The 23073-nt window shown below is 36.1% G+C and overlaps 1 protein-coding gene across 1 annotated transcript in view; it reads right to left on the bottom strand.

Moving 5' to 3' along the window:
- Positions 1 to 14257: 14257 nt before the first annotated feature.
- Positions 14258 to 23073, bottom strand: part of LOC131663665 (moesin/ezrin/radixin homolog 1) — a 458293-nt gene continuing 449477 nt past the window's right edge. The window contains exons 8-9 of the mRNA XM_058934196.1: positions 15099 to 15312; positions 14258 to 15028 (exon numbers count right to left, since the gene is read on the bottom strand). Coding sequence (XP_058790179.1) covers positions 14864 to 15028; positions 15099 to 15312 — 379 coding nt within the window. The 3' untranslated portion in view covers positions 14258 to 14863. The remainder of the gene's footprint in view (positions 15029 to 15098; positions 15313 to 23073) is intronic.

Below are 23073 nucleotides of genomic sequence, written 5' to 3'. Positions count from 1 at the left end.
ATTTCGATCCCGGATTCGGAAAGAGTGATAAATTCCACGTTCAGATAAGGTATTATGTGTGGGCTGCGGTTAACCCCCCCCCCCCCCCCGCGCAAGATCATGTAGGGGTCAAATTTATTATTTTCTTCATCTATGCACAGAGATGATCGGGCAAGGGTAAGATTAATTGTAATAACCCAATAACCTGCAGGTAATATCTTGCCTCCCCAACCCAATAACTAGACGGTAATATCTTGCTACAGCACGATATCGGCCTTGACCGTCAAATTTACCCAGGGAAGCTTCGTTACCCAAACCACGTGAGAATCCGAATCATTGAACGAAGAGAGAGACGTCGACCACGAATCCGTAGTAATCGTCGTCGCATTATGAAACAGAACAACGATGATCCACGAATTCTCATTGTTTTGGCAATAGTTGATTTGTATCATCATATCTCTTTACGTGAAATTCAGAGAAGTACTGGAATCCCAAGAACAACAGCCGGTAGAATTTTGCGGTAATTTTCGAGTAAGCAATATTGTACACAGTAAAATGAGAACACCGTCATCTACGGAGTGTAAGCGATCTTTGCGGAAAGTCGTGATATATATGAAAGTTTTTTGTATTTTCGGAGAGCCACAACTCAACACAAGCGAAGATGTCGAAATCCGGGAGAGCTTTCATGAGGTCTTTGTTTGTCTGCAATGCTTCTCGCATTCCAGAACAACAGTTTAAGAGCTTGTGCGTGATTGAAAGAACATTAAGATGCTTTCGGAAGAAAATTATTGTTTCTTATTGTGTTCATCATTTTTAGAATTTGGTTGATGTTGAGATAAGTCCAATGAGTTTCAAAGCTTTCTTTTCAATCTTTTAATAATATAAAACGGTAATAAATAATAACTAAGGATGAGAAAGTGTCTTCGTCAAACCCAAGCAAAATCTACGCTCGATGGCATCGAATAAACTATGCTAGTTTAAGGTAAATCGAAAAAAAATACCCGTGTTTTCTTTTCTGTCATTTACAATTGTTTATAAAAAGTTATTGTTTTTCAAATCTGATTGCGGCAATTAGATTTAAAATATTTTTAACGACTAATTGAACTGTTCAAAAAAATGTTATATACATTTTATCTATACTTTTCCAAGTAGAAATCATGGCGATGGCATATTTCTAATTTTTGCCCGGAAATCTCTTATAAGCTGCAATTTCCATTCAATTTTGATAATTTTAAAAAATTACTCGCATTTAGTTGTACATTTTGATATTCGAGCGCCTTACTAGAATCATGAACATTTTTCTAATTATTCATTTATATTTAATTTGAAATTTTCAGGGACAAACTTTCCAGATACGCAATATTAATTTTAAGAACAATATCAAAAGCACTACAAATATTATCTTCCCAAATCAATGAATTAACATTATTTATTATTTTAATACTCATAATGAACTATAAGCTATCAGACTTATTAACAATATTTGTATGGCGCATAAATAAATATTTTTAACTTTTCCTATTCATAAAATCTAGATTTCCTACTATGCACTCGCTTAATTAATAACAAAAATAAATAAAGTGAATAATAAATAAAAAAATTGGCATAATTATGATTTTATACTCTATTTTAATGATATTCTACTTGCAAAATATGATTTTACTAGTCTTTATTCGATCCAATCATTAAAAAAAATTGTAAGCGACTTGAGTGAACAATAGATGTTAATTATCGGACATAGGATACCGACCGAGTAAAACAGATAAGTCGTTTACAGTAAAATGATTAATCTGTTTTACTAGCACGCATATTTCTTCCAAGTTTTCTTTAAAACAAACTTATTTTTCGGTTTTCCTATTGTCCGATTATCATTTATTCAATTCCGTTGAAGAAGAACAGTGACTGATAATAAAGTAATAAATCTAATAAAACATACCATTTTTTATTAAAAAAAACTAATATTAGAAAATTTATCAAGACAATATATTCTCTACACATCAGGATATTTTTCTAATTTCAAAAAACACCTCAAAATCACAAAAACTGTCAATTACATTATTTTATCTATAAAACTGTTACTAAAATTCTATAACCACTCAATCTTGAAACCCTTTAATTCCTTAACCTCAATAACCTCATAATCTGATAATCCGTTAACCTAAAAAAAATTTTTAAAAAACACAATCTATGTCGTAAGAAAATCTTGCCCGGGGAACTAATCAATCTCATAGCTTGTGGCATAAAATGCTGAGTAAAATTGACTAATAACACTATAATTCCATAAATACAAATCCCAAAGAACATTATACAGTGTATAATGTTTTTATAGAGAAATCTGTAAATCTTGTGTATATGTTGCTGAACCGATAACTTACTTATTTTGAACATAAGTATGAAAAAAAATCTTTAAAAAAATCTGCTCTTCCGCACTCTTTTATCCTGAAATGATCTGTGAAGTGGATTATGTTTACATTTTTTACTATTGTTTTTACTTTTACTGTTTCATTTTCTTTATATCTTCGTGAAATATTTCTTGTTCCTCGCTGTAATCCCCAAGATTTTATTCAAAGTTATTAAGATGTGAATTGAGAAAATGCAACTTCTAACTCATTAAGCAGTTCAGTTCTTCGTAGTTTTTGAGATTATTGACTACCAATGTGATATCTAAAAAATTTTTAACTACACTTTTAAAGTTCAACCATGCAACTTCTATTTTTTCGGACATTGTGATACCGAATGATATGTCTCTTAACAACTTAAAAATTTGAGGGCCAACAAATATACTTTCTTACAATTTTGCACTAGACAAAGTTGAAAATTGTTTAATAAAAGTAAGCAAAACATTGGTTTTCCTTATTGAAAGCTTTTACAATTATTTTTATTAACGAAGATTTCTATGTAAAGGAGGAAGGAGAAACTTAATGGCTTAACCAAGAATTTTTTTACAATATTCTTAGATCTAGTTTAGTTTTTATCCGGTTTATCTTTTTTAGTATAATGACTACTACGATCTCGACTGTCCCGACACAGGAAACAATGAAACTTCGCAAAACCATATTGCTGATCTAGAATTAATATGAGTATCTTAAGATCAACACAAATCTGCTGATTATTATGATCTGTGTATTTAATGTTATCCATAACGATCTCAATGTTTCCTCAAGTGTTACCGAAAATGCTATGAGTATGAAAGTATATACATTTGTATTATATAATAAAACCGCTTTGAGGCTTTGTTTAGTGAAATCTATGAATAACCTCCAATTATTGGATTCATATATATTTTATTTCAATTAATTCATGAGGTTATAAACATCATTACAATACATCAAGTTTCTTTCTTCACTAAAGTATTTTCGGAAAGTTTGATCTCTATTACGATTAAATGAAACATTTTTGTTTCTTTCGATAGCATATGTCTTTCATTTAGTCTCAAAGCTATTAATTCTGTTCCATCATTTGATAGTCCAAGCTCTCTTATTAAATCATTCAGATTGAATGGTCGTATTGTAGTATCATTTTCTGTCGGTATGTATTCTTGTTGACCTTCATCACTTTCGTTATTTTCTTCTTCAGGCTAGTCAGAGAATGCTTAATCAAATCAAAGGCTACGTCGGAACCAACGAGGAAGTAAACTAAAATTGGAAAGATAGATGCACTTGGTTAGCTTCAAGGAGATTAAAAATGGGGTCATTCAGTTCATCGGCATTCAGTTTATCAAGGCGCCTGGATGTGATGGTTCTGTGCAAGTTCGAGCTTACAATACAAGTAGAGGATAGCTTAATCCACTCATGGCAGAAGAAAAAGGAGTCAGACTGTATGAATCAAAGCGACTGCATGTATAGTTCAAGATAAAGAGATGCAAAGTGGTATGTAAATATGTATCACCGACTAGACAATGGTAGGTTGGGATGCGGATACCACCTTCAATGAATTGATATCAATAAAATCCCTTAAGATTTGGGCTTCAGGTAATGTAGCCAAAGAGAGATCAGCATTAAAATTTCCACGCACAACAACATAGTTATAATCAGGAAGAAAAGTGGATAAGCAGCTATAAAAGTAAAAAGGACTCAGACCTGATAAACGCCGATGAACAACACCAAGAAGTAATCTAAAACTTCTTTATTTACATCTGTAATGAAAACTTTGGGTGAATTATTAAAGACGTCGCCGAAAAATTATCCGAAAAAAATTACCCCTAGTACCCCCAGTCAAATATCCCTATCATGCCGCAAAAAATTAAACCTTGCACGGTAAAATGCGCGTAGGAAATACCACTGTGTAGGAAGATTTTAGTCACCATAACAAGGTTATATCGACCACTAAAGACTTGAGCTTCGAGTAAATAAAAATATTCTCTGTTGATCAGCCTATTCACATTAATATTCGCTAGTTAAGATTAACCTAAAAGCTGCAGAACGAACAAAAGCGTAAGAGACGGGTCAAAAGGGTGCATGAAAATTATGAGAGTCCAGATCCGGGCAGGGTATTTGCAGGATCAAATTTCATGCTATACAAAGTCTATTCAAAAAGTATCACGAATTTTGTATGTTTTTAAAAATTATTTATTTATTCATGAATATCTATTTTATTTCCTTCAAAATGATCTTCCTCGCATATAATACACTTGTGCCAAGGTTTTTCCAATCCTCGAAGCATTTAAAAAAATTATTTTTTGTGATCTTGTTCAGCTCCTCCTTCGATGCCATCTTTATCTCCTCAATCGTGGCGTAACGTCATCCTTTTATGGGCCTCTTCAGTTTTAGGAACAGGAAAAAGTCACAGGGGGCCAGGTCTGGGGAATACGATGGCTGCGGCACCATTGCTGTGTTGTTTTTGGCTAAATATTCGCGCACAAGCAACGATGTGTGAGCAGGGGCGTTATCATGGTGCAAAAGCCAATTTTTGTTCTTCCACAAATCCGGACGTTTCTGGCGGATAGCTTCGCGTAAATTGCGCATAACTTGCAGATAATATTCCTTATTGATCATACTACCCTGTGGCAGAACTCATGATACACCATGCACCTGTAATCGTAGGAAACTGTGAGCAAATCCTTCACGTTCGACCGAACTTGGCGCACTTTTTTCGGTCTTGGCTCATGCGGCAGCTTCCATTGGGATAATAGAGCTTTAGTTTCCACATCATAACCATAATTCATTACCAGTTATGATCCTCTAAATCACATTTGGATCGTCATGGACCGAGTCCAATATCTCCTGAGCAATGTCAACGCGATGTTATTTTTGGTCGAAATTGAGCAGTTTTGGCATGAATTTCGCGGCGACCTGACTCATGCCAAAATCATTGGTTAAAATCGAATGGCATGAGCCAATCGATATGTTTAGATCCTCAGAAACTTCTTTAACGGTGATTCGACAATTGGCCAATACTATTTTCTTCACTTTATCAATGTTTTCATCTGTTGTTGACGTGCTCGGGCATCCGGCACGTTGTTCATCGTTCACATCTTCTCGGCCCTCTGAGAACATTATGTACCATCGATAAACGTTGCTTTGGTCCAAGGTAGCTTCACCATATGCCACAGTCAACATGTGGAATGTGTCCGCGCACTTTATTTTGTTTTTTACGTAAAATTTGATACAGATTCTTTGATCCATTTTTTAGAATAGGCAAAAATCGAAGACGAGCCAAAATACATTCAAGCAAAACAGCTGTCAAAAATTAACTGAACATTCAAAATGGCCGACCTTGTCAGCATAAGTAAGGGACATGAATACCCACGTAACGCTACAAGAAAATCAAAAATCAAATTTACGTAGCCCGCGGAAATTTAAAATTCGCGATACTTTTTTAACAGATCTCGTAGTTCTTATTACTAATGAGCAAAGGTTTGAGTCATAGGAGGGTGAAAGTGCCCAGCAAGCTACCATCCTGGTGTATTGACATAAATAGAGCAGAGTGGATTTGACGTCCTAATATGGTAACGAGATCGAGATTGTAGCATGAAACACGGTTGCTGTACAAATAAGATTCAAAGATTCTGCACAGTCTGATGTAAGGGTATTCTGGCAAGATTGGCTCCTATTCTGGTGTTACTAGCTCTAGAGATTGAGGGTAGCAAAGATTGGCCCAACTGGCTAGCAGTTTGCAGTGAAGGTGGAGCGGCGTAAAGTGAAAGGAGAGAAGTTGGATCATTTTCAGAGAATGAAGGTTTTAATCACCATAACCAAGACCTGTTGCAATGTCAAACGTATCTTAACAAACAAGTCGAAGACTAACTTAGACTCAATCGGACGGACGTAGTCGCTGACAGCTCCACTATACCTAAATATCTGTTGAACAGTGCACTGCTGCTTTAAGGTGCTGGAAACATTGATGATGCGGTCGTCACGATTGTTAAACCAACGAAAAAAAAATAAAAGTTCTAGATCTGGTTGGTTAAATGTGTATCGCCACCATTTGATGGCACAGCAGTTAACGCAAGTCATGTGCCGGATGTGAGCTCTGATTTGCGAGTGGCATAGATATGCGGTAGGTCATGATCACGACCGGAACCGACTAAGTCTGAGCCAGCAAACTCAACCGGAAGACCATACACAAGGAGCTCAGCATCATTAGTGACGACCACCCATCTATCATGAATTACCTATCTATCACGCATAGATTTATCAGCTTTAGCGCAGAAAAAGCTGACAAAGCGGTTTTCTGATGCTTTTTCAGCCTCGTCAAATCTATAAAATTTTTAGAACCGTTGAAGAAAGCTACGAAATTACGTTGGTGTTTGTTCAGATTAACGGAGCAGGTGCTGTAGCAATAAAGCACAAAAAAGAAGCTGTGCCGAACACAGTGGCAGTAGCTAACGACAAAGAAAGTGATGATAAGTAATGTTGTATTACAACATGTAAGTCACGGAGCAGTGTCGGAGAGACAGAGCGTTTCTTACAAACAGTCAATGAGGAAGTAAAAGTGCCCAGAATTGACGGAAGAGGGGCCAGATTAATTAGATTATAAGCAGTTAATGAGCAGTAGGCATGGTCAACGCGGAAATGACCAAGAGCTCGGCCAGGTGTGGGTATTTCAATTTTTAGCGGCAATGAAAGATTTAATTCAATGCACAATAAAGTATTATCGCTTAGCGTAAAGAAGATGTTGTATTTCTCGCTGGCGGAGATCGGTATATAGACAAACAAAGCGCATAATCGGCTCAGACAGATGTTCAGTGAAGTGAGGTAGAAAAAATTTAAAAGAGCAAAATTCACCGGTAAGTAAAAATGAAAATCTTCAAGACTAGCTGATGGAAGCTACAAGACGAACCCTAAAGAAAGAGCGGATTACACCAGCTGCCTGAGAAATTGAAGAAGTACTGTCAACAAGAATAACTTATCGAAAAAACCGCACAAATTAACCAAGAAGAGTACAAAATTTAAAGCAAAAGCAACAATACAATGTCAATTAACATTCTGAATGCACGCAGACAAAACAATGATTCACCCAACAACCTAGACAATAGCAAAAAACAAATCATCAAAAGAAATTCGCAGCAGCTCGAAACCGTTTTCTGATTTACATCAATTCTGCAGCAATTCAGAAAACACGATGAAGCACGCAGGAATTGTAACGGGAAAACTATCCAGTTGAGTGACGCGTGTCCAAGACATTGACGATATCGTTGATGAAGCAGATAGAAGGACTGAGCGACTACAAAGTGGTGATTTCTTCACTTCCAGATATTAATAAGGTGACAGCCAGAGGTTATGTCCACGAGGCAGTGGAAAAACCAACTAGGCGTTAAAATTTGTAAAAAATATGCAAATTGTTTGAAAAAATAATGAAGCAGCATGCTGGGAACGTTACTGCCAAAGAGAAATCAACTAAGACGAGCTAATAAAAGTAGTTAAAATGAAGTTTACTATATAAGCGCAGCATTAATAAGATATATATTTAAACATACCCAGAGATAAATAGAAGATCTTGCCCTGAAGCAAAAATATATTCTTTAATAACATACAATACATAATTTGTATCAAGGACCTTTTACAGGAGCCCGTACAGGACAGTAAAATAGCTCCTGCGAGAATCAACATGGAGCCAACCCAGCTGCTTCCTGTAGGTAGTAATATATTCATCCCTCCTAACACCAAAAATATAGCAAATAGAGACGTTATTGAGTCTCTGTAATTGTACTTTCTGCTCCGAATATCTAAAAACGCTATCATACAGTCATCTGAATCCGGCTGGATCAAAGACTACCAGTCTCCTATACAACGTCAGGTCAACCAGAGTGTAAACTATAGAACGCCTTATTGACCTTTTTTCTGACTTAATCAATGTATTGTCTACATATTAATTTACTACTCAGCGTGATACAAAATTTGATAATCTCGTCATTGAAGTCAATGAAGATCACGTCTCGCAGCTCAGCACCTGGCAACTGCATACCTTTGATGATATTAATGTCTGTTCGGGATCCACAAGTGGTTGCCTTTATTTTGTTGGCATTGAGACACAAGCAAAGTCTGTCACCCACTCAGCCACCTTCCGTGCCACTCTAGACAGTCTCATAATATTCTCTCATAAGGCGTCTGAAGTAGTATGCAGATAAATCTGCAGGTCATGAGCATAAAAATTTTTCTGACATTTTGTTCTTGTAGTACTTGCTGCAAGTCATTGGTATATAAACAAATCAACAGAGGTCCTAAAATGGAACCCTGTGGAACACCTAGATTGGTTTTTAGACAAATGGATTTACAATCCTTGGAAGAGACCTTCTGAGATCGCCCCAGTAAATAAAATTTAATCCAAGCCAACGTGGAGAAACCTATTTCATAAAGCTTAAATAGTAGTGTGGAAGGTGAGGTAGTATTGAAAGCTTTACTAAAATCAAATAATAATAATAATGCGATCGCCTTCCTTTTATCAATGGCCTTTCGCATATCGTCTGTCAATTTCAGTAGAGTCATTTGTATACTGTGGTGATGTCTAAATCCTGTCTGGAGGGAATCTAAAAAATAATTTTTATTTAGATACTCCACGATTTGGTCATGGACAAGTTTTTTCAACATCTTTGATATGAAACAAAGCAGCGATATCAAATCAAAGTCCGATATAACTGATGGTGTGTTGCTCTTTTTAAAAGCAATGAGTTTTTTGTTTCTAGGCGGCTAGAAAAACGCCTTATGCAAAGAAAGAGTTAAAATATAGCTACGAAGTAATCACCTACTTGTGTGACTGGAACAGTTTTCGCAATCGAGCCGTAGGGTATATTGGGTTATATCATCTACTTCTTTTGCTTGCAAGAAAAAGTGTGATATTGCAAAGACCTAATCATTAAAATTTATCGCTTGTTTTCATTGTAGTGTCCATTGCACTCACTATATTTTAATGAGGAGAGATAGATACTTCAGCAAAATGATCATCATCTTATCCGGAGTAAACCCGTGGAGCTCATTTTCCCCTCTTCTAAGCAAGAGGCCACACTTCCGGATTTCCTTTCAAACATTTTTACCATTGTTAAAAGTATTTGAAAAATGCTTGTACAGGAAGATGTTACACTCTTGATCTTTGCGAGTATCAACCTAATTGCTCAGTCGAAGAAATTTATTGATCAGTGCTCTCCTACCAGTATGCTTATAGCGTCTATGGATAGCATAGCGCTTATCGACCAATTGTCTCAGCTGTGGCCCAAATCACAGAGTATAAGGTGAATATTCTTTAATGAGGCTAGTTATCTATAAATAATATAAAAGTTCAAGAAAATTGAAAGAGAATAAAAAATAGTCGAAAGAAGATAATTTGAAACTTCACTTATACTATTAGATGAGCCGCGGCGACACGGAGCTTACTTATTTCCAAAGGAGATGATTCTTATCGATACTAATAAGACGTGACATTTTCTTCTGAAAAAACATTATGTATTTTGTTAGGTAATAAGACGTACTTAAATTATTATGATTGCAATTCATAAAACACGAGATAGAAATCTCTATAGAAGATAAAACCAACTTGATAGAGTATTCTCAAAAATAGGTATCACTCTTTTACCATATAAGCAAAGTTAATTACTTAAGTTGATATCTTGGTAAAATGTTATGCGGGTCAGGTTCATTACTACGCTCCCTTTACTAGAACAAATTCTTAAGTATTTCCATTTTATAAGCATGAAAACTTTCTTGTATCTGCAATTCGAATATTTAATCATATTATATATTTCAGATAATCAGTTCATTTATTCCTGTAAAAGAAAAAAATGCTCTTTATTTACAGTATATAATTAATTAGATAGAGATCGAATTTGGAAGTATTTGGTCCTTGGTTTTTACACTTAAACTTTTATTAGTTAATAGTTATCGTTATGACTGAATTGTTTTTTATTAATTTTCAAAAGATTTTTTTTAATCGAAGAGAGAGTAAATATTTTTAAGAGTGACTCAATGCACTTTAATCCCTTCAAGTCATATTATAAGTAGTTCCAATATTATGTGGGTATAAATAAGTAGAACTTATCTTTCAAGTCTATGAAAAAGTTTTTTTTTTCGACCGATTCTAATAAGTTCTATCTATATTTGGTTTGTCCATTCGGTTAAAATATAAGTATATAAGTAATGTATCGCAAAACAACCCATATATATCTAAGCATGTTATTTTTTTTTAAATAACTAGAAAACTACATTTTTAAATATACATTCGAACCTTCAATTTCTTCTAAAAAAATACGTATTATGTATTTCGATAGGTAATTAGACATGCTCAAAATATTTGTTTTGATAAAATTCATTAACATTTTTAGTTTAGTTTATCGAGTTAGTCTTTCCAAACTTTAAAAATTTTTTAGATCTCGTAATTATTATATTAGAAAGATATATCATAAATAGACTATTTGCTATTTCTTTCATAGATGAATGTATTCTTTTCAAATTCTATATTATTTGATTAAAAAACTTTTCAGTGTACTTGTCATATTTAAAAGGTTAGTATCAGAAGAAACATAAATGATAATATGATAACTATTATTGCTAAGTAAATTTTGACAGATACACTCCCACCCAATAATCTTTACCCACCCGTAAACAAAACGACTCTAACTTTGAAACTCCATATCTCGGCTGGCAATAAACCTACAGAGCTTTGGAAAGCCTCATTTAAAAGGTCTTTTCACGCACTTTTGAATGGTGTATATCAAAATTATGCTAACATATTTTCCTTGTGTATAGGAGGCAAATGTAAAAACAAAAATTATTAAATTTTTGTTGTATCTTTAACCGCTCGCCATTTCGAGAAAAAAAATCGTAGAAAAAATCTAAAAAGAAGTATTTCATAGATCTTTTATTACACTATCTAAAACACTCATTCATAAATGCTGTTGATCTAAATTCAGCGATTATATGAGCATTTTATTTAAAAACATCGTCTATATTCATTGCTCTTTATCTCGGAAAATTCGAATCGTAGAAAAAAATTTACTTAGGAGAAAATGCTCTATTTTATGAGGAAAATGCGTAAACGAAATTTCATAATCATATGAAAACATTTTTTTCAGTCATAATATCAAGTAGCCTAATTTTTTCAATATTTCATTTTTCTTCACTTTGGAAGAATAAAAAAGATCATTTATACGTGAAGCTATTCTATTTACTATAGACAAATTTTAACTGTATGCATATCTCGATCAACGAAAAACCTGAGTCAGTGTAACAACTATTAAGAACCAGTCGTAGTGCGATATAGGTTTGTTGAAACTCAACAGTCATGAAAATAATATTTGATTTGAAATAAGAACAATTTTGTTGTTCTTTTTTGTCTCAATGTAAGTAGAAAAATTAATCTAATCTATTAAAACAAATCATAACTAATGATTAGAAAAAAAAAATGAAAAATAAATTTTCTTGTAACCTTTGTTTATTATTATTTACCATAGTAATATATTGTTGAAGTATTATTGAAGTATGATACCATGAGATTTGGGTAAATGTTATCAAGTTATTGGATTACAAATAAATGGTAAAATTAATCATCAGATTGCTAATATTCACAATATTCCTCGTCGAATCGTAGACTATAATGTAAATAAATTTAAAAGTAGCGGCAGTGTTGAAGACAAGAAACGTTCTCGTAAACCACGAAAAATAACACGGTCTGATGACGCATAAAAAATATAAACTATGTATAAAAAATATATATGTAAAAAATATATGTTTGCGTAACAGATGTCTTACAGCTAGACAAATCATTGCTGATGTAAATCAGAAATCGTATTGTGGACCGACGAGTCGAAATTTCAGATTTTTGGTACTAAAAGATCAATTATTATCCGAAGACGTGTTGGAGAAAAATATTCAAAAAGTTATATTGTGCCAACGGTAAAGCACGGTGGAGGATCTATTATGATTTGGGGCTGTTTTAGCAGATCAAACGTAGGAGATATTTTTGGAACAAAGAAAAATACAAACAGATTATTCAAAGACATGTTGTTCCTTCAGGCTCACGCTTAATTGGTCCTGGATTTATTTTCCAGCAAGATAATGAATCCCAAACATTCTTCCAATATATGCAAAAATTATATTATGAATTTAGAAATACAAAAAAAGTTAAAAATTATGGAATGGTCACCTGAATCGCCGGATCTGAATCCAATTGAGTTATTATGGGAAGAACTAGATAGAGCCGTGAGAAAAAAACTTCCAACTTCTGTAAAAGATCTAAGGGAAATAATACAAGCATAATGGCAGCAGATTTTATCAACGACCTTAAAGAAACTGATCAAAAGAATGCCCAAACTTTGTAAAACTGTTATAAAAACAAAGATCATTTTGACGAAAAGAAGGTTTAATGCGTCTGCAAAAAGCTTCATCTCATTATTATTTTTTCTTCGTGTCATATTCAAGTTTATTAAAATTAAATTTACAAAATTGTTCATGTAATGTAGTGTCGAATAATTATGAATATTTCGGCTGTCGAATTTTGATGTACATATTTAAATTTTCTTGACAATAAAAAAATTTGCATATTCTATTCCCACATAATATTTTTTACCCAAGTATCATGGTGCCATACTTCAATAATACTTCAACAATATATTACTATGGTAAATAATAATAAACAAAGGTTACAAGAAAATTTATTTTTCATTTTTTTTTTCTAATCATTAGTTATGATTAGTTTTAATAGATTAGATTAATTTTTCTACTTACATTGAAACAAAAAAAAACAACAAAATTGTTCTTATTTCAAATCAAATATTATTTTCATGACTGTTGAGTTTCAACAAACCTATATCGCACTACAACTGGTTCTTAATAGTTGTTACACTGACTCAGGTTTTTCGTTGATCGAGATATGCATACAGTTAAAATTTGTCTATAGTAAATAGAATAGCTTCACGTATAAATGATCTTTTTTATTCTTCCAAAGTGAAGAAAAATGAAATATTGAAAAAATTAGGCTACTTGATATTATGACTGAAAAAAATGTTTTCTTATGATTATGAAATTTCGTTTACGCATTTTCCTCATAAAATAGAGCATTTTCTCCTAAGTAAATTTTTTTCTACAATTCGAATTTTCCGAGATAAAGAGCAATGAATATAGACGATGTTTTTAAATAAAATGCTCATATAATCGATGAATTTAGATCAACAGCATTTATGAATGAGTGTTTTGGATAGTGTAATAAAAGATCTATGAAATACTTCTTTTTAGATTTTTTCTACGATTTTTTTTCTCGAAATGGCGAGCGGTTAAAGATACAACAAAAATTTAATAATTTTTGTTTTTACATTTGCCTCCTATACACAAGGAAAATATGTTAGCATAATTTTGATATACACCATTCAAAAGTGCGTGAAAAGACCTTTTAAATAAGCCTTTCCAAAGCTGTGTAGGTTTATTTCCAGCCGAGATATGGAGTTTCAAAGTTAGAGTCGTTTTGTTTACGGGTGGGTAAAGATTATTGGGTGGGAGTGTATATGAATTCGATACTGAAAATAAAATTAAAAACAATTTTTTTATCTATAAAAAAAGCTTCGAATCTGAGTAATAAATAGCAATAAATTTAATATTTTGAAAATATTTAATAAACTATACAATGTTGAAGTATTTCTAAAAATTTTTCGTATAATATAATTGGAGTAATAAAAAAACGGTAACAATATATTTTTATTTTTTTTGGAAAAGATAATTATACATCCGATATTGAAACTGTTTAATCGATACATTTTTATTCTGAGAATTAATTCTAAATCAAAATATTTAATCAATACATCTGTACATTTAATGTGCAAATAATTGACAACTTACTTAAAAATTGGCTTAACACCTACGAGATATCATAGCAAAAAATTTTATTAATATTTGTATTTATTGTTTTACATATTAAAGTGCGAATAATTTTTCTCAAACTTATATTTTTTTAGACGTAAGAAACATAAAATATATTTTTAAGTAGAGGAAATAAAATAGAAATTTAATTATTTACTAGATTTTCAATTTTTTCATAAATTCTTGTGTTACTATATTTAGCTTATATAAATTTATAAAACCTATTTCCATCGTGAAATTTACTAAAATATTATTTAACTTCACTTAAAATTTTTGGAAAATTGTCTATTTTTGAAAATTAGAATTTTTATGAATATTTGCACAGAATTTTTATGGATATTTCTTTTGTAGCAATTGAACATAGTATTGGTAGCTCATTATTTGAATGTACTATTTACGTGTATCTATTTTTAATAAAAATCTTGTCAGTACTGGCAAGTTTTTCTTAATTAGTCAGATTAATCATTTCAGCTATAATTTGACAGATACATGAAAACTTATTACATAAAAAACTTTATGATTATAGCAAGCGCACAAGTATATTTCAATCTTTAAACTATAATGAAAAAATTAACACATATACAATGCGTCTTGATTAACATTCTTTACATATTCTCAAATTGATCCACCCTACGTTTAGTGTTACCCTTACGAATTTCACGTAATGTTTTGTATTTATCACGACCTTGACGAACATTTTCCCTATGAATTTTGTCCATGATAGTTTCTTTCGTTTCGTCTCGTGATTGTGCTAAATCCTGTTTAAGAGCCTGAAAAATATGAAAATGGTGAGTTAATTTTTATTTTATGATATGATTATTTTATAGCAATACATCGTACTTTAAGTTGATCATGGAGGCGCTCATTTCTTTCGGCTAAAGTACGCCTTTCTTCAATAGGATCAATAATTGATTCATCTGTGGGTAATTCTTTTGTCACATCTCCATGGAAAGTTTCATCTTCACCTTCTTCACCATCTTCGTTTTCTTGAACGTGATGATGATGAGGCGTAGTATTGGCTTGATACTGTCTATCAGCTTCTTCTTGACGAATTCTAAAATTAATTATTACTGAATTAAAAGAAGAATGGTTTGAAATATATTGTATGAGTGATATATTTTTATTATTTATGGAAATCAAATAGCAAAATAAAGCTTTTATTAAGATATACTATTATATAGTTGATATACAGAATATATGGACAGATGTTATTGCCACGTAAATATGTAAAAATATATTATAATAACAGAATTCAAAATGTAAACATATATTAAAAATCATTGAGAAATAATTATTTTATGAGATAAATAAAACAATGCAGAATATAAATATTTCGACGCGGTACATTAACCCGTTTCGACCGAAAACACGACTTACGATTTACCAGTCTTTGGCATCTCGTATCTTATTCTATAGATGTCAAAAAAAAATTAAGAGGGGCATATTTTAAAAGCTTGAAATAAACCCTTTCTTTGGTGAACTTAAAACTGATCAAAGTTATTAATATTTATGACAAAATGGAGTTTGAACAAAATAAAAGCATGAATTCTCCTCTCTCTTTTTTTCCAATCTAGTTTTCAAAGCTTTTCACGTTGGAAATTGACCAGAAACCTTTTTAACCAACAGAATAAATGGTTGAACTTTAAGATTTCATGGTTTAAAGATCTATTTTTCACCTTAGAATTTTCAAAATGGCGCCCAAACCGCAAAATTTTTTGAAATAATTTATGATTTTTTTCTCGAAAACTATGAATTTATGAAAAAAGTACTAAGAGAGAAAAAATACTTAAAATTAATTGAAGAATACACCTACATTTTTTCGACGAGTTCTGAGAAAATTTTTTGTTTATGCAAATAGCAACTTTTTGCAAAATAAAATAATTGCTCAAAATACGTCGGACAAATTGTCACGTATTCTTTGGTTAATTCTATAAACATTTTATTCTTGTCATTTTTTGCGAAACGTATTTTGTAAAATATAATTTTTCGAATGGTTCTCGTTCTGCAATCCAATTGAAACCTCAATAACTGATGGCCGTATCTAAGCTTTCATAATATGAGAAATATGGTACATGGTTCGTATACATATGGTTTTAAGATCGATTTTTTACTAAGTGTTTTCAAAATGGCGCGTTAATGACAATATTTTTGCCAAGACATTCATGAATTTTTTCTTTGAGAAGTATAAACTTTTCGAGAATGTGAAAAAGAGAAATTTCTTAGAATCACTCATAGAATACTCCAGAATTTTTTTCGAAAAGTTTTGAGCAATTTTTTTTATTTTGGAAATTGTCAAATTTTGCAAAATTCAAAATTGCTGGAAATATTGTGAAAAAATTCGAGTGCTATCATTACTTGATTCTAAGAACTTATTCTTAGTATTACCCAATTGTAAACAGCTGCAAATACAGGGGCACATACACCATAAACTGCATTACCTCAGCGTTAATTCTTTCCGAAATAAGGTTTTAAATAAAAATGTTTTATGAACGCTCGGAACTCGCTTTTTTCCACTGTTGATAATAAGCAAAAGTTGTTCACTTTGTTCGACGATAAAAACTGACTGAAACTTTGACAGTACTCTAGTTAGAAGTGACGCTTGCTGTAGCAATATAAGTTAAGATACCTTGCGCACCAGCTCTTGGATTTTCTAAGAACTTACTTAACCATCCTCGTAGTTACAGTTAAATTTATAAATCACTCCCGTCTAGCTTTATTTACAACTATTTTCTTTTCTTAATTTTATAATATTATCAAATTTTTTATTTATTGAAGGAATACAATGTATGTTATATTTTTTCAGTAATTTCTCGCTTTGTAATAAAATTTTTCAACAAATGATAGTAATTTGAAGATTGGAAAGGTTGCAATTGTGTGAAATTTTTGTGGATTTATTACTACATATATGATATCTTTATTCCTTAATTTATTTTCAATACAAGTATCTATAAATTCGTAAGGATACGAATCATTACGAAGAATACTTTTAGCTATGTCCAAATTGTGTTGATTAAAAGATATATGAGATAGTATTATGGTCCTGTTAATTAGTGTTGATACAATATTTCTATTCTGTTGTAGTTTTGATTAGAAATGAAATTTAATATTTCATCACAACAAGTTTTCTTGCGAAACTAATTCGTAATAATTCTATTGTATTTCTTAATAACATGCGTTAAATCTAAACAATTGATATTGTTATCATCTTCCAGCCCATCGCTCACCGGACGCCACGAGGAATCAGAGGTCACTGACCAACACTAGCAACCCTCGCGCGCCTCTAAAACTACACGTTCATCGTTGTGTGCAGCAACTATATCGGATATCAGGTAGGCGAAAGCTTTTTATTTTGCGAAGTTTTATTTACCTTGAAGTGTTTTGAGTTCGTCGCGACTTGAGTCAGCTTAGATGTGTTTTTATTTTCTCTCTCTTTTTCACTAGTCGTAATCAATAGGTGTTGTTGATATTTGTATTTATTGCTTACACCTAACTCTCTTGGCCAGAACTATTATGTTTTGTTTGTCGTCAAACGACAATTAAACCAATTATTTTATGTCACACCAATTATTTTCTTGTCACAGTTGTGTTAGTCTCTTTAATATATCCTACTAATCTATGGTCGCAATAAAGAATCTAATTTTTAATGGTGCGAAATGTATGCGCACCAGCAACGAACATACCAGGAGTGAATTGAGGCGGCAGTTGGGCTCGTATTGAGGGATGAGTTTATCTTTAACGACATTAAAATGTTAATTGATGCAATCAAAAGTTACAATACATTTACAATTTATACATACGTTTGAAACTACTAACATGATCTATTTTTTTGATTTAACGTATATTAACAATAATAGAATTCTTACGAATTTTTTTCGCAAAAACTTGTTCTGATGAAATATTAAATTTCATGCAGCCACTAGACATCTACTGACTGTTGAAGAGGATCTGGAGGTGGTTGGTAGTCGGCTAACAAGGGAACATTCCCAACCATCCTCCTTAAATTTTGTTGCAATTGAGATACTATGTTATACTTAGGAGATCAGATTCGTATTCAACGACCCCAAAAACCTAAGTATACAAATTTTAATTTATATAAGCTAATGTTTGAAAATTATGTACGCCATATTGGATCCGCCATTTTAAATTTTGAAAATCAGACTTCATATTCGTAATCAGCAACCTCGAAAACCCTTATGTACACTTTCATGTTTAGGATAAGTGCAGCAGAAAAATGTACCCGTGAAAGGGTTAAAAACAACAAAACCGCATAGTTTTAGACTCGGGGGGTTGCAACCCCTACGATGTATCAGGGAAACACTACATTTTTGAGTGGATTTTTCGTGTAGATTATCGAAATCATCATAAAAAAATTGAAAAATATATTTTAATCTAGAAAATGATAAAAAAAAATTGATGTGTTTCGGCGTTTTTTCATTTTTATGTATTTCGAGGGTGAACTACCCCTAAACTCTATTAATACTATAACGAGAGCCACGGCTCGCGCCGTTGGCTCCGTCGACATCTCTCCCTTCCCGGTGGCAGAGAGAGCGAGAGAGAGAGAACAAGGAATATGATTTGGAAGCCGGCAGAGTTGGCACGCGTGAGTTGCCGCCGATTGCCCGCTATTCAAGGGTTTTTGGTGGGAGATGCTCGGTGCCCGGCAGTATGTATTAAGCGAGTTTCGAGTGATTATTGTGTTCACCATTCCTGCCTATTCCCTTTTGTGCGCGTCGAAACGTTGCCTTTTGCGTCCTCCGCGAAGCAGATTGGCCTTCCGGGCCCCAATCTATAAAGAATTCGTCATTTTCTTCAGCAATAGGAGAGAACTCATGACATGGTATCCCTTGTGGGGAATGGGGGTCGACCGCGTAACGGGAACGGTCAGTAGTGCGAATTAATTTTATTTTATTGTTGGTGACGAAGTATAAGTAAGTGTAGGCAAGCGCGAGCAGTGTTGTTGTTATCATTATCGCTAGGCATCGGCTCGCTTGGAATGTGCTAGCTGGCGAGTCCGTTGTTTACACAGTGAGTGCGGCAGTGGTGTCGTGTGTACATAGGAGAAACTTGTTGGTTGCCGGCATGTTGTTTACGCGTTTAGAGGAGCGAAAGAGCTGGGTGAGTGCGCGCATTATTATCGCCTGTCGAGCATCGAATCGGTGTGCGGACAACGAAAGGTCGCGAGGGCCCGTTATTTTGTTTACAGTCACGCGTTCGCTAGGATCGGGCGTCTGTTTACAAGCGTAGAGAAGAGAGTTTTCTCGGCGGACTCGTGATCGTTGCCTTGCGCTGTTGCCGGTGCGGCCCGCGCATCGGTCTGAAATTTGAACCGGCTCGGTGGCCGTGAAAATAGAACGATTAGAGACGTGGGTTGAGTGTGTGTGTGGACGGTTTGTAGTAGCGAGTAGTTTTGCATGTTGGATATATGACGAGTGACAGTAAATTCTATTCTTTTGACTGTGTTGAATTGAGCGTTTAACCAGCTGACTCGTGGAGTTTCTCGAGCTAATGCTCGAGGAAGAGAATCCCTCCCGCGGTAGCGCGCAGGAGAGAGAGTTTATTTATTGTAGTAAGCAGTGCTGCGTGGGTGCTCCCCCCCCCCCCTTTTGATTCGCGATACCCCTCGCGCGCAAAGACGGCGTGAAGATGCGCCGTATTCTTAAAGACGCGCGCGTGAATGTATTGAAGAAGAAGATCGAGGAAACCGAGTCCGTCAAGTTGATAAACCTCATGACAATTAGGCGGCTTAATATGCGCGGTACAATTGACGAATTGCGTGATCGCGAGTTGCGGTTTATGGTGGCATGCGAGAGGCCTGATCTTGACCCTCCGCTGCGACCTGATGATTTCGCGTCAGGAAGGGTCCCCGATTTCCCGTACAGGAGCGTCGGTAAAGAAGTTGAAGCTAGCGCGCAAAGAGAGGCGGTGGTCGCGATGCCGTCGCTAGGGCGCGGGCAGTGGGGGATCAGGTCGGAGTTTGTAAGCCTTCTCCCTCCGTAGCGCATGGAGCAAATAGGCGAGAGGGATGCGGATACCCCGGCGCGTGAGTCCTTTTATAGGGCTTCTAATCTGCCGGAGGTGTCCGATCCTATGGAGATGAGACCGAACGTGAGGGAACGCGAGCCCGTGAAACAGGAGGGACCGAGAGAGGAGCACGGTCCGTTTGGGCAAGTGTGGGAGATGCTGGCAGCTTTTCCGTGATGGGTATATCGGCGCGAGGTTCAGCAACAGATGTCCGATAGCAAGAACACGGTATATCGGGTCGACCGAGAAGCCATGAAGCGATCGGCAGCACGGGCGCCCCAATCTCCTAGAGCAGAAAGAGCTACGGGCCGTGCAACACTGAACGTGCCGTCTGCCCGCGTGGGGGGCTCGCCGGCGAGCGCCGCGACTAGGGGATCGTCGGTTAGCGATACTGCCCGTGATCCGGGCGACGGTGGCATGTTCCGGACCGTATTCGACCATGATGGGGCGTCGCTCCATGCGAGTACGCCGCGGACGAAAGTGGGAGCCGCGCGTCGTGCCGCGTCGTGGGAGAGGCGCGCGCGCGCGATTTGCTCGCCGACGGTGACTCTGCGGACCATGTGAGTGCGACGAGGTGTTAAGCGCGACGAGGAGCTGGCTGGACCGGAGAGTGACGATGATTGGCAATTTTCCTTCGATTCGGAAGTTTATGAGGAGTGCGGCTCAGATCGGCTGGGAAGCGAGCCTTGCTGAGGAAGTCTGGGGCGATGTGGGTGTGGCCGGTGAGGTTCACGAAGGAGGGCGGCCTTTCTCCGGAGAAATACCTGGTCGAGTTGCGAAAATGCCTGAGCTTTTACGGGTTGACCGATGAGGAGGTACTGGAGAGCATCGGTACTACGACCGCGGGTAAGGCTGCGTTGTGGTCAGAGAATAACGAGGAGTCGTGGGAGTCTCTGGACGAATTTATAGCGGACTTTAAGAATGAGTTCTGTAGGCGGTTGAATCGGATGGATCTGTATCACGAGCTTGCCGCGCGAACGCAGGGTCAGGACGAGGCGTTGAATGAGTACGTGGCTGCGTTTCAATGCATCATTCGCCACTTTAATCCGCGACCTTCAATGAAGAAACAGCTCGCTTTGCTGATAGAGGGACTGCATTCGAAGTATAAGCAGTTTCTGGGTAGCAAGACATTAAAAGATATTCGCGAATTTAAGAAGATAGGCGCGGAGTTTGAGATAAAAAATGAGCGATTGCAGCGTTGGAAGCCTCCGTTTGGAGCGGAAAAGATGAAGATTTCGGCGGCTGCGTATTCGGGATCGCCGAAAAATGCGAAAGGGGCGTCGGTAGCCGTGATAGAGCAGAATAAAGGAAATAATGGTGAAAGAGAAGAGTCAAAAAACAAAAATTCGTGAAAGAACGGCAGTGCCGTCGTGAAAAGGAGCAGGAAGGAGAGCGGCGAGGTTGCAGTTGCGACGGCTGATCAGCCAAACCCGCAGCAACCGAGACCCTCTGGAGCTTGTGGAGAAGGTTAGAGCGCGAATGCGCCGGCTGTGGGGAGCTTGCGATCGCTTCTCCAGATGGTTCCAATGGCGGCCCCGATTGACGGTTTGCCGCCTAGTTTGGTGCCGCAACAGCGTAATGCGCAGAATGCCGTTTATAGGCCCGCGCCGGGTTCGGGTCGCCCCTTTTCGGGAGTTTGTTTCGGATGCGGTGCGCAGGATCACCGCCGATCGGAGTGCCCGAGCAATCAAACAGACCGGTGGGCGCGTGTTATCGGTGCAAACAGGCAGGGGGTTATGCGAATAATTGTTTCCTTTACCAGGCACAGCAGACATCGGTTTGCCAGGTGTGCGGTAGGGTTGGATCCGTTTTTCAAACTTGTCCAACTTGCGCCAGGGCCGTGCAGGAAAACTCGCAGGCGGGGGCCGTCGACCGCACGACGACCCCTTCTTAACTACCCTTCAGTGGGCGTTGCGTGTTCAGGAGGTCCTTCGGAGAACGAGTGCGGGTAGAGCGGGTGCGGTAGAGAAATTGGGAGAAAAAGGAGAATTAGCCGCCGGGTTAAGCGACAGCAGCTGGCGATTCGCGACCGGGCGCGATTAGAGGAGTCGAACGGATAGTGGAAACGCGCATGGTAGAGGACGTGCGCAGATCCGAGAATGATTATTGTAGGAAAGTAATTGACCAATGCGCATAGCTGAGAGTGGTGGATGACGTGGCGCAGGGGAGAGCGCGCTCGGAGGCGCTGAGAGACACGCGGTTGTCCGAAGAAATGTTGATCAAGAGTAATGAGGCGGTTCGTCGTAAGATAATTTTAATCCCAGCCGAATAAACAACGAGAAAGCTGATTCGCCCGCTCAAGATTGGAGGATCAATGAAGAAAAAATAAAATAATACAAAATTTATAACGAGTGAAATTGATGATTCGTTATGTCTCTCTCTTCCTAGTAGTGATAAGAAAATGTAACCTATCTATTCTCCAAACCTATCCTATGTATTAACGAATTTATTGTATTTATGTTTATTTATTGTATATTTACATATGTAGTTACACTCCTGTTCTGATACAAGATAAGTAAGGAGAGAGAGAGAGATACAAAATCGCAGAGACACTTCCGTGCGCGACAGCAAGGCGCGGAGAGAGAGAGAGAGAGAGAGAGAGAGAGAGAGAGAGAGAGAGAGAGAGAGAGAGAGAGAGAGATGTAGTCGCGCCTTAGCGAGTGACAACGCGCACTGATTGGCTTACTGAAACTGAATCGCGTAGTTGAGCCCGCGGCGCGAGTGGTATCTGTTTCGACACGCTAGTGAGCGGCCGGAGTCCCATCGACCGTTTTCTTCGGCCTAACCTCAGCTT

Source organism: Phymastichus coffea, unplaced genomic scaffold, assembly GCF_024137745.1.
Source record: "Phymastichus coffea isolate CEN01 unplaced genomic scaffold, Cenicafe_Pcof_1.1 PCOF00037, whole genome shotgun sequence".
In the NCBI taxonomy this organism is placed as follows: domain Eukaryota; kingdom Metazoa; phylum Arthropoda; class Insecta; order Hymenoptera; family Eulophidae; genus Phymastichus; species Phymastichus coffea.
This window is presented reverse-complemented; position numbering and strand designations above follow the sequence as displayed.